At 39.7% G+C, this 13,675-nt stretch overlaps 1 protein-coding gene across 1 annotated transcript in view; it reads left to right on the top strand.

Annotated features, from left to right (window-relative positions):
• Window positions 1–13,675, top strand: part of TTC12 (tetratricopeptide repeat domain 12) — a 186,269-nt gene that overhangs the window by 134,709 nt on the left and 37,885 nt on the right. The window contains 4 exon segments of the mRNA XM_089673107.1: window positions 2,111–2,245; window positions 4,707–4,811; window positions 8,719–8,787; window positions 13,037–13,146. Coding sequence (XP_089529233.1) covers window positions 2,111–2,245; window positions 4,707–4,811; window positions 8,719–8,787; window positions 13,037–13,146 — 419 coding nt within the window.

Here is a 13,675-nt window from a genome sequence, read left to right on the forward strand (position 1 = left end):
GGTGCCTTTGCAACCATTTTGTATATGCTCTCAAAACAAGTACCAAAGTAGCTAAGTGGTTAGCACTTCCACCTAGCGGTACTAGGGTTGTTGGTTTGATTCCCAACCCTGACACTGCCTGCATGGAGTTTGCATATTCTCCCTGTGTCTGCGTGAGTTTCCTGGGTACTCTGTTTCCTCCCATACTCCAAAGAAATGCTGGTAGGTTAATTGGTCCTAGTGTGTGCAGGGCTTTTTTTTCCCCAGAAAATGTGCAGTTACTCCCCCTTCCCCAAATTGACCCTTGTCTCAGCCCCCTATCCACCTCTGAGCACCATCACTTGTTTCCACCCCCTATCCACCTCCGAGCACCATCGCCTGGCTCCACCCCCTACCCACCTCCCAGTACTTTGGAGAATACAGAACCAAATATTGTTTTGTGGTGCTCAGTAATTTGTATGGAATGTGTTAACCATAACAAGAAAAGCAGTAAAATAGTTTCCTTGCAGCCAGCAACAATGGATCCCCCTAACAATAATAGATCCCCCAGGCAACAATAGACCCCCATGCAAAAAAGATCCCCTTGCAACAATAGATCCCCAAGCAACAATAGATTCCCTGGGCAACAATAGAGCCCCCTGCAAAAAAAACATTCAAGCAACAATATATCCACCCCTGCAACAATAAACCCCAAGCTGAAGCAATAGATCTCCCAGCAGCCAGCATCAATAAACCCTCCAGCACACCCCAGCACCCCTATGTACAGTGTTGGAGGTGTCGGAACTTTGTTCTCAGTGAAGAAAAGCATAAGTGTATGTATGAATGTAAGTTAGGAACCTTAGATTGTAAGCTTGAGGCCAGGGACTAATGAAAGTGAATGTACAATATGCTGTGTGTAAAGTACTGTGTATATTGATGGTGCTATATACAGTAAGTGCTTGTAATAAATATTTATTCTCAAAGTTCCCTGCTATTCTTAGATCTTCTGTTTCTGCTCTCCTTAGTTGTCCTTGTATATTTCCTATGTCTCTGCCCTTCTTCAATATCCCTTCACTCAGCTCTTGTGTCCCCTCTCCTCCAGACCCACTATGCTTCTGTATCTTCTCAAACATTATTCTTTTTATTACATTTCCTATTCCAAAATGGGTACAGATTTGTATGTCAGTTCAAGATAGTTGTATTTGTTATGTCAGTTCAAGATAGTTTTACCTAATGTCACTGTGGCAACAGTAATGCTCATTATGGATGGTGGTGCATGGGCGCCATTCATTTTAAATGGCACTCCAATGCACTGGTATAAAGCACCTGTGCTGTTGCATCCTAAAACATATGGTAGTACGTTGCCATGCACTCTGTTCCCAAAAAAAGGGTCAGGTGTGGTTTGTCCTGCACTTAGGTGTGTTGGCATTCAGGGCTGGGACAAGGGGTGGACAAGAGGGACAGCCGCCATGGGCATAGAGAAGCAATGGGGCACATAATGGACACAGGGTAGTAAACCTATTCTACAGAATCCATAATGATGCAGAGGATGATGGAAGATGATGATGCGCGGGATGATGAGGGGTGATGGAGGGGGCCCAGTGCCCTGGGCGCTAGATGAACCTGTCCTGGCACTGTTGGTAGCACATGCCTAAAAAATTAGCTGCTTTAATTTAACACGTCACATGATATGATGCAACATGCTTTAACGTGCATGCATTACTGCATGGGTGAACCCCGCCTTAGAGACTTTTTCCTTTACCCAACCAATCCACTTTTGCTGCAAACTGACATCTTTATACTGTTAGCTTTTTGTGTGTTGTCAGTACTTTATTCTTTGTTAAATATGAATTGATTCAGCTGGCATCTACCCAGAACTGGAATATCTGATTCTGTGTCTTTTTACTGGAAGGAAATGCTTACATGTGCAATAAATGAAGTATTAAATTGCTCCTTTTAGAGATCAATAGTAAGAGCTAGTTGTGGATTTCTGATGTTTCCAAATATTCTGACATCACTGCAGGCAGGTATAGAGATGAGCACAAAAAGCACTCTTATTTTCAATGTCACGCTTAATCAAAGACATAAATTAGGCGCAGGTACAATTTTTTTCATGCGATACAGAAAGGATTGACCTACTTTTTTGTTTCAGAGGAAACTGAGCACTCTGAATACAGAAGTGTTACCACGCTGCGTTGGAGCCATAGGGAGTATAACGGAGGACTTTGTTATAAAGAGTCATTTTGCTTGTTCATTTTTGCTAGCCCCTTCCTGCCCAGGCCAATTTGCAGCTTTCAGCGCTGTCTCACTTTGAATGACAATTGCGCGGTCATGCAACATTGTACCCATATGCAATTTTTTACCTTTTTTTCACACAAATATTACTTTCTTTTGGTGGTATTTAATTGCTGCTGGATGTTTTATTTTTTGCGCTATAAACAAAAGAAGAGCAAAAAGTTTTCCTTTGTTTCATCCCAGAACTAGACAGCTGCGCTGTAGCCGTCATTCGGCAATAGCCCGGTTGTAGTAAGTGACTATATATATATATATATACACAGGTTATATACTTTATGTATACAAACTATATATTACATACTCCAGGAAGTCCCAACAAGAGTTTTTTTATGTAAGCAGAACTAGTACAGTGCTATGGGAAATCAATAAAGATACAAGCCCGTGCAGCTGCTGATACACCACCTTTATCTTGCTACCAAGGACATGTAAAACAATGTACAGTATACACACTATATTGCCAAAAGTATTGGGCTAGCCTTCCAAATAATTGGATTCAGGTGTTCCAATCACCTCCATGGCCACAGGTGTATAAAATCAAGCACCTAGGCATGCAGACTGCTTCTACAAACATTTGTGAAAGAATGGGTCGCTCTCAGGAACTCAATGAATTCAAGCGTGGTACCGTGATAGGTTGGCACCTGTGCAATAAGTCCATCCGTGACATTTCCTGGCTACTAAATATTCCACGGTCAACTGTTAGTGGTATTTCAACAAAGTGGAAGCAAGTGGGAACAACAGCAACTCCGCAATGAAGTGGTAGGCCACGTAACATGACAGAGCAGGGTCAGTGTATGCTGAAACGCATAGTGCGCAGAAGCTGACAACTGTCTGCAGAGTCAATAGCCAAAGACCTCCAAACTTCATGTGGCCTTCAGATTAGCACAACAACAGTGTGTAGAGAGCTTCATGGAGTTTCCATGGCTGAGCAGCTGAATCCAAGCCTTACATCACCAAGTGCAATGCAAAAAGTCGAATGCAGTGGTCTAAAGCATGCCGCCACTGGACTCTAGAACAGTGGAGCCATGGTCTCTGTATGAAGAATCATGCTTCTCTGTCTGGCAATCTGATGGATGTGTCTGGGTTTGGCGGTTGCCAGGAGAACGGTACTTGCTTGACTGCATTGTGCCAAGTGTAAATTTTGGTGGATGGGGATTATGGTGTGAGATTGTTTTTCAAGGGATGGGCTTGGCCCTTAGTTCCAGTGAAGGGAACTCTTAAGGCATCAGCATACTAAGACATTTTGGACAATATCATGCTCCCAACTTTGTGGGAACAGTTTGGGGATGGCCCCTTCCTGTTCCAACATGACTGTGCACCAGTGCACAAAGCAAGGTCAATAAAGACATGAATGAGCAAGTTTTAGATGGAAGAACTTGACTGGTCTGCACAAAGTCCAGACCTCAACCCGATAGAACACCTTTGGGATGAATTAGAGCAAAGACTGTGAGCCAGGCCTTCTTGTCCAACATCAGTGCCTGACCTCACAAATGCTCTTCTGGAAGAATGGTCAAACATTCCTATAGACACACTCCTAAACCTTGTGAACAGCCTTCCCAGGAGAGTTGAACCTGTTATAGCTGCAAAGGATGGGCCAACTCAATATTGAACCCTACGAACTAAGACTAGGATGCCATTAAGGTTCATGTGCGTGTAAAGGTAGGCATCCCAATACTTTTGGCAATATAATGTGTGTGCCAAAGAAGGATGTGAACCTCTCTTGGTACTTTAAACTTTAACGAAGGCCACAGACTTATCTGTGTTTTTATTTTAACATGTTTCATTGTTTTCAGAGCATTCAGTTGCACAGATCATCTAATGTATTTCTTTAAATTCTCTCTTCAGTCTACAATGAATTAGAATGGAATGTTATTCTTTAATTATGTCCCATGGATATTGAAAACCATGACATTTGAAAACAGAAATGATGAGCTGTTTAAATGGCCTCAAACAAAATGAAAATACATATTGTTCTTGTCTTTTGTTTATGTGGATAGTAGATTTTTTTACTTAGTTTTGGAAAACTTGTTTAAGTATGGAGTTGGATAATTTGGTAAATTTGAAGAATGAATCAATTCAAAATTATATTTCAATTTTTAATGTGTGGATCCTGCAGATTGTTTTACCAGAAGAGTTAATAAAAGCTTTCCAGAGGTGACATTTTTTGACACATTGACAGCACCATGTTAAACTATGGGTTTGAAATGTGATTTTCTGTTGTAAAATTACAGATGATGGAATGTGTTTCATTCTCCCTGCCAATTTTAAATCAGTGGTGCAAAAGCACCTACAAGAATTGTATATGTAACTGTGGTGAGAGTTATGCAGATATGTTGGTGACTGTTATGATGTGAAAGAGCTACATTGCAGACTGTATATCTCTCATGTTAACCAGATCACAATATGGTAATATGCTTCTAATATTAGCAATACAAATTTTCTATGCTGTCCCTTAGGAGGAGTGCAGCTCTTCAGCTGGTAGAAAACAAAACAAGGAAATTTTAATTGCAATTATTGGTCTCATGTTTAACTTGTCCTTGGATATGAACTGTGCAATAAAGGTGAGATATAGTAGGTCTGCTTCTCTGTACAAAAAAAAAATCCAGGCCATGCCATTTAATCATGATAATCTTGGTAGGAAATATGGTATCAGGATGTAGTGGAACTTTGACTGTCATAATGGTCTGCCATTTGGCTATAAAATCAAGGTATTAGAATTTGCTTCAAGTTTTAAAAGGTGCTTCTAGGTCAGTGATGGTCTTTCTTAAGGTAAAACCAAAGGCCTTTTTTTAATTTTTGGATACAATAAGGGACATTTTTAACCCATGTCAGTTATTTATGTATGTATGTATTTTTTTTTCTTGCCATGTGTCCCATTGGGGATATTTACCTTCGAATCCTGTCCCATAACCAAAACAGGAAGTGAGAGGAAATACCTGCAAGTTAAGAGAATCCTTTGGGGCCCCCCAGGTCCTCAGAGCTAGTGTCCTCACTGGAAAATTTACCCTCTATTACTTTTTTGGGTATAACCCAAAATGTTTTTTTTTTTTCTTTTCACTTTCAATGATAATAATCAACAAGACAAATAATGAGGGTGAATCCCCCTAAGGGGGGCACAGATAGCAATAAATACCTAATAGGTGTTCTAATCCATCTTCACTCCATCCAAAACTGAAAGAAAATCTGTTTAGTTATACTTTAAATCAGGGCTTAAAATTTCGAGTCTAGACCTACTAGCCAGGCAAAAACCTTACTCTCCACCCCACTGTTAAATACGTATTGCAATATTTTCCCTACATTCCCTTGCTACTTGAATTGCAATATTTAACAGGTAAAATCGGTTTATTTAATTTTAACCCTTTAATAACTTATAACCTTTCCTTATATTCCTTATATTCCGTTTTGGAATTAAATTAATTTATTGGTTCCCCTATGTTTATTTCGTTATACCTAGATTTATATATGATGCCCATTATATTTTTCAACCTAATACCATTATGCTTAGATGGATATTTGATGCCCATTATATTCTTCAACCTTATTTGGACATTATAGGTCAATTAGACCTCTAGACAGAACATATTTTCATATTTCTCTGCAATTTCCATAGGTAAAATCAATTAAGTTAATTTTCATTAATTAACATCTCTTGATTTCTTTTTTTAAATTAAATTAGTTTCTGATTTTTGTCTATCCTATTTTGTCTAGATGGATGTTTGATGTCCATTGTTTCCCTTCTTATGGTTGTGAACGTATAGGTCAAATAGATCTTTGTTAGGTTATACCTATATATTCTAAAGCATTTAACAGGTAAAATTGCCCAAAGTTTATCTCAACCTATTGAATTATGATCTCTTCATATTTTCCGTTAAATTTAAGTAATCTTTTTTTTGTTTATCCCATTGTGCCTAGATGATATCTGATGCCCATTATATCCTCTACAACTGTTTTGGATGTGTAGGCCAAGTAAGATTTATTAGGTCATTTTCTTCTAGCTCTGTGAGCTTTCACATCCAGGGTGAGCCATTGAGTCCCATATATATGTATATATATTTGATTAAATACCTTGTATTGGATATATTCAAGTTGTTTGGTAATTGAACAGTTTTCCTTTGATATACTTTTAGACTGCCTTGGCGGTAGAAAGTTCCTCAAAAAATCTCCCCTGAATAAGCCTGTGAGGGCGAAACATGTAGGGAGTATACTACATTCACCTAACCTAGTTTGAATCTCAGTTGGTATTCTTAGAATTGAAATTGTTTTTATGTTTTTGTATTTTTTCCTTTCTTGTGTTTTACCAAAATATGAAATAAAATTTATATAACTTTTAATGTGTGGTATTCATGTCTATGCACCCTGAAAGTCCCATCTTCTCTATTGATTATTTAAATATAAGGAGCCTCAATTGCAGCCCCCAACATCACCAAAGGGTCCCACATAGTATTCAGTGAATGCAATGCTGCAGAAAGCTGGCGAAGACTGCAGCAATGCTACAGGAGATAACCAAAGATATAGGGTATACTTCAAGCAAAGGTCAGAGACTGCAGCCATGCTGTGGGAGACAATCAAATACTGTGAATATGATATAGGAGTTATGGAGGCTGGGGACCAGCTGCGGAGGACAGTCATTAACTGAAAACACATTACATGATTCTACTAGAGGTCATTGAGCCAAAATAATAGCCCATTTGCATATTGGTGATTCCTACAGCCCCTGTACAGCGTCCTGACAAGAAGATTTTCTCAGCAAACAACATCTGGTCTTGGGGAATAGTCTCCCCATCTGGAGGTGCACCTGTATGCATATGTATGCACCTGTGGATGTCATATGTGTTTCTGTTCTAGCTATTCTTAAAGCTAATTCCCGCTAGGTTTATTATTGAATGTGGAAAATATATTTTCACTAGTCTCTGGGGGTTTCTTCTATTTTTTTTTTGGTGCGCCATGTTCTTCTCTTTCTTCATGTTGGAGTAGAACAACATTGGGCTCTTAGGCCTTTCCATTGTCAGGTTGTGGGGAGGTGCTGCATAGTGCGGGCAGTAAATACGGTTGTCCGGTTGTAGTAAAACTTGGAACTTGTATTAAACAGAATACCAACATTACAAACACCCAGGAGAGCACCTATGGAAATAACTCACAGTTCAATGTAGTCAGATGTAGAGGAGGAGAGGTGCTGACAGCGTCTGTTTCACAGGGTGAAGTGGGGCCTAGCCGGTCTGATCCCAAGTACGAATCTCCTTTCCAGGATAGCGAGGCCCTAATCTTTCCCTCCTCATCAGGAACCTTTTCCTACTGCTAGTTACTTTCCCTAACAACCTTCCTCTCCAGGCTGAGGTGTCACTCGATTTGAGCACCACCTGCAATGGAGAAAACAATCTGATTCTGCCTATAAGGTGTCTGCCCTTCTGTTCTTATTTAGCATCCTCATGCTAATAATTTGGTGATTCATACTCTCATTGAATAGTTTTCACATGTTGCTCCCCTGTGTAAGCACTGTAAACATCCACATCCTCTGCTTTTACAGCTTAAGGGGATGGGCGGTTGAAGGACACCATAAATGCAAGCTCAAATGCCATCCAACCATAAATTTAAATGAACACTTAGAAGGGTCTCAAACTGATGTCTAAAGCAAAAGTCTTGTTAAAGGTTTGTTAAAAAGAAAAAATCTGCACAAGGGATGCTACTTACTATCAGTACGATGTCTCCCTCGTATTGCTGTCTCTTGGTTTAGTTGAAATCTTTATCCTCTCCTCCAATTAATAGAGCTGAGGGAGCTGTGACAGATATTTATCAAGTATTCCCTGCTATTCCTTCCCCTTTCTGGCTGCCTCTTTCATTCATGGAAGCCATTAGTACAGCTTCTGTGAATTATTAGTGATCTATGAATGGAGGACGGACAGATGACTGAAACGTCTTGAGATATACATGTTGGCATAAACAGATGCAATAGTAAGAATCTTAATGAACAGGGGCTCTACAGAACACTCAGGAAGACTGGTCGTGCTGCTACGTGGCCCTCTGAAACCCCATTACCCATACCGATACTTTACATCTGAGTTTAATAGTGTCTTTTTTTCTGTGGAATGTGTTTTAAACTTTCATTATGTGGAAAAACGTAGCAATGCCAACACTAAACACTATCTCACTCCCTTCTTTTGTGTTGTTATAAGCACTCAACCACTTTCTGTACTTTGTTGTAAGGACTGGATCAATCTCATTGACATTTATTATTGACATCATTCATTAATTTGAAAAGATTTTTATTCCTGAACCTCATGGTCTCTGAAACAAAGAAATAGTCAAACTTTTGTAAGCATACCTTTAAATGTTGAAATGTATTTGAAACTCTGGCCTTCAGTGGAAAGTTATTTTATTGCCAATCTACAACAATAGCGCTTTATTGTTTCCTTCCTTTGTGTTGTTGGTTTTATCTAATGACATAAATGTTAATTTTTTTTTTTTTTTTAGGAGTGAAGCATTATTATAAGCACACAATGTTTATCTCTACTTTGCTGTAAAGATGGGGTGATTCTCATTGCAAGTTTTAATGCCATATTCATACATTTGCAAAGCCTTCACTCCTAAAGAGTTCTTTTATAAGAAAGTTTCTCTCAGGTCACGAAAAAAAAAAAAGAAGAATAATCAAAAATATTAACTGTTCTGAATATACTTATAAAAGTTGTTTGTATGGTTCTCTAAGGCCATATTCACACCTGTGTTTTGGCTTGACAGTGTGTACCTGAGAGAACCCCAACAGGAGGTCCCAGCAGTTAGCTGCAGGAGGCAACCTGATTGAAAGCAATGGGATGCTGCCAGCTCCCGCAGCTAATTGTTGCCACTCACATGTAATTGCTATTTGAAATGTGCATGATGAAAAAATTCATTTCGGATTCATTTGATAAGTCAATTGTATCATTTCATTGTGGTAAAATGATTTTTAGAACGTTTTTGGAATTCATTTTGTATATTCAGATTTGTTTTCTATAGTTATTGTTTCAAAGGGATCATATTTTCGTTTATTTCAGAAAATCTGAATTAATTCATTATGTTATTTTGGCGACTTGCTTGCCACTTGCTTGGGACTTCAATGCAGCTCGCTTGCAATTTTGATGTTTTGCAACTTTGGCCAATCATAGCAATACAGAGTGTGACACATTATTGAACTTCCAAAACCGTCTGAAGTTGCAAACAAATCAATATGAATTAATGTGATGTTTGATTTTTTTTTTTTTTAGATTTATTGGAATTTGTTACTATTTTGATTTGGAGATTCAGATACATTCAAATCTCTGAGTAATGAAAATTTTGTCCAAATGTCAATTTGTAATGAAACGAATAGCACATGTTTAATTGCTATGTAGCAATTGCCTGCAAGCGATCAGCCCTTGATGCTGACAGTCTATGTTCAGGGCCCAGTACTCACAGATACCCCCCATACAGTGATAACCAACAAGCAGCCACAATTACTGCAGGAGCTGGCCTCCCATTGCTTTTAATGGGGTTGCCTCTCCCAGCTAATTGCCAGGACCTCGCACTTAAGTTATCATGGGTACTTGTTGTCAGGCCAAAATTCAGGTGTGAAAGTAGCCTAAACATAACTCTGTGTTACCCTTATCTTAAAGTATTAAGAAGGGCTGGGAGCAGAGACCAGAAATGAAGCTTGGCATCTTCCAGCCAAGAGGACTACCAATCAAGCAGTAAAAGGCAGCAGGAGGGGTAGGGGTTGCGTGACAGCAGAAATATGTTAGTGGCCCTTCCACAGTCCTTGCAGCGTTCTCATATGCCCTTATTAACCCCCCTGGCGGTATTCCCGAGTGTAGCTCGGGGTAAAGTTTCAGCACCACAAGCGGTAACCCCAAGCTACATTCGGAAATACCCTGTGGCACTGCTCCTGGATCCCTTCTGCACTTATCTTGTCCTTCGCTCTCGTGATGTCCCCCCTGCAGCGTCCCCGGCCATCTCCTCCGGCCAATGCCGGCATCCGTCTTCCTGGTTCCATTCCCTGCGAGCGTCGGGACGTATGGGGACGAAACTGGCGGGAAATTAAAAAATTTTAAAAGTGACATTCACTAAATACACTAAAATCACATAGTAAAACATTACTGTATCAGACCATTTCACATACATTTTGTCCCGAGTGCTTTGTCCTGTGCCCTGCCTACATTTTTACTGTTCTTTCTGCCTGGAAACTGAGAAACGTCCATGGCGTCCAAAAAGCGTCCCTTTAGGTCAAAAGCGGTTTTAGACCAGCTAGAGAACAGCGATAGTAAATTAGAACCACTTGCAGAATTGAGTGATAATGATTCATGGGGAAATTCGTCGTCAGACACTGAAAACGATTTTGCGACTTTGCTCAGTGATGTGCGAACTTGGCGCTCTATTTCAAATTTCAGTGTTTTTGGTTTGATTATATTATTGAATTAAATTTATTATTATTATATTTTTTTATGATTATTTATTAAATTATAATTTATGATTTCATGTTTCAAATTTTAACATACCCGGGATGTTTACTAGACTCTTGTTCGGACAGATTTCAGTGAGTTATTCCTAAAAATTACAGACCTACAATAAAATAACTACATATTTCCATGCAAAAAAATGTACCGCTTTGAGCACAGAAATACTGATATAATAAGACTGCTAGGGAGGCTACATGATTAATTGAAATTTGGTGTAAATTCCTTTTGGGTTCTAGTGCCATTTCCTATACTGTGAGGACAAGCGAGGATAGGAGCATCCTCCTCCTTTATACCCCCATAATCCAATCCTGCACCCAGAAAAGACAATGAACATGACAGCTCCAAGGATGAACCTTTTTGTGTGTTGAAATTCTCGCATGTGGAGCACTGGGCAGACAAAAGCAGGGCAACATTCTCCCTCTGCCCTGTGCTCTACACATGAGAAGCTGCCAACATGTCTCCTCCCAGCTTGAGTGTCAGCAGCTCTTTCCCATTACCACTGCTGCCTATAGAATGAAGAGAGTCGTCTTGCTGACATGCTTCCTCCCAGCTTGAGTGTCGGCAGTTCTTTCCAGTTACCATTGATGCCTATAGAAGAGAGAAAGTCATCCTGCTGACATGCCCTGCCCCCAGTCTAAGTGTCGGCAGCTCATTCCTATTACCACTGCTGTCTATAGAAGGGAGAGAGTCATCCTGCTAACATGCCCTGCCCTCAGCCTAAGTTTTGGCAGCTCTTTCCCATTACCACTGCTGCCTATATAAGGGAGAGAGTCGTCAAGCTGGCATGCCCCTTCCCAGCTCATGTGCCAGCAGCTTTGTGCAGAAAAGGGAGCAGGAGACTCTCTCCCTTCCTTAGACAGTAATTGGTACAGCCATTCAAGTTGGGTGGGGATGTGTCAACAGGGAGGGGCTTGTCAGCAGCCATTTGACTTTGGGACATAGAGGCACGCCCAGGGACGGACTGACCATTTGGAAACTCGGGCACTGCCCGAGGGCCCGGGGTCAGTAGGGGGCCCCATGAGATGCCCCTGGTACCTTTTTCATAGCCTTTTTTGAGTTTGGACAAGGACACAGGGGCCCCATGATCCCCTATTGCCCAGGGGCCCCATGAGTTGTCAGTCCGCCTTTGGGCACGCCATGTGTCCACATAGCATTCTGAAGCTCCTAGCAGCATTCCAGGGAAACAGACTGACTACGCCAACATGGATCTGTTTCTGTGCTTGCCATGGTCATTCCTTGAAAAAGGAATCAAGGGGAACTGACAAGATCACCAGGCATTTAGTAGCTACATACCAAACTAAAACATTACAGGGTATGCTTAGTAAGAAGTACTGTAGGTAAATAATTGAACACATAGATTGAATCTGACTTGTTTTGGTTATACTGGTCCATTCCAGGGCTAGATCTAGATCTGATCTGGGGATACAAAATGTCAACACATTTTCATATTATCCTTGTGGCTATGGGCACCATGGTGGTTGGGCTGGAATGCAGTGCCTCGTTATAGGGCCTACCCTGCTGATGCCACTGATCCTGGGGTGGCAAAGCATGATAACTAAGATTTTTTGACCGGGCTCTGGGGAGGTGCTCAAATGTACTACAGGTTTGACAATAAAATTAAATAATATTTTAGATCTACTGTGACCCCTTAACTACATATTTTCTGGAAAAAGTAAACTTAACTTTTAAAGTGGAACTAAACCTGAACCAGTTACATTAAAGGCATGCTTTGAGCTAATCACATGTACAGCACCCTGTCCACTGAGGACCTAAATAGAGGCTAAGATGGCAACATTTTTTAGATGTAATGGATAAAAGGGGTCAGTTCCGCTTTAATTGAAAGAGTCGCTCTTTGGCCAATCTAGATTGGCAAAGCATTCTTTATAGTTAGGAAAACAAACTGATGCACATGAAAGACAAATGAACATGTGCTGTCATCAAAGCAGCTAAGAGACTATCCAAAAAGCAAAGCATTTACCAGATGGTTGGGAGGAAAACAGTGAAAAAATGTGTAAAAATCAAAATATTTGTAATGCGTTGCCAAAAACTTTTTTGTGTGTAATTAAATTACCTACATTGAAACCCTAATTAAATTACTTAATTAAAAGGAGCACATCTAAGAGTAGGTGAGCTACATAGAAATACTAGGGAATAATAACAAGATTGCTAAAAGTACTTGTTATTGTCTGCAGAGATTATTTTACAGGTTGGGAGATCTCTGCATCATTGTGATAGAGTACTTTTATGTGTTTTTAAAAATAAAGATTAAATTAAAAATCTGCATAACATTGAGAAAATGTTTTTTTTTTATCATCTTTGTGCAGAGATCAGTCAGCATTCTTAGCAGGGTACTCCCACAATGCACTGCAGCACTGGGCCTTTCAGTACAGCAAGGAATTGTAAAAAAACTCAAAATACTGATATTACATAATAAGTGACAAGAAACAAAATACAGAGATGATAACATCCTTCTAACTTTAAATTATATATGGATGGACTACAGTATGTATCATCCTCATTGAGATGACTTAAGACTTGTGAGGCATTGCATGGTATTAATGGAGAAGGCCTGCAGGGTTCCATAGCGGTGATACTGTACATAACTGAAAGCAACGTACTTTTATCAGATCAGGAAAATAACCCAGCAAGATGAAATGCATAATTAATTAATTCCAAAGACTGCCAAGAGTGAATTTTGAAACATGGCAGGTACTTTTCTCTGAGATAGACCGTATCAACAAAATTCATTGTGGAATATACCTTTCTTGTTATATATGTCTTATTGTAAATAATTTTATATACCGGTAGATACTTTATACAAGTGTATGAAAACTTCTACCTTGTTTCCAACAAGATATTTTTTTAAAGACAAAAGTTTTCATATATCATGTTTAGGATTATTGACACAGAGAGTGTGGTAACCACTAAGCCTATGGATGACAAACTGGAGTTGGAGCCACTCT

This window comes from Staurois parvus, unplaced genomic scaffold, assembly GCF_062004578.1.
Source record: "Staurois parvus isolate SC_StPar_1 unplaced genomic scaffold, SC_StPar_1.0 ptg000135l, whole genome shotgun sequence".
NCBI classification, from domain to species: domain Eukaryota; kingdom Metazoa; phylum Chordata; class Amphibia; order Anura; family Ranidae; genus Staurois; species Staurois parvus.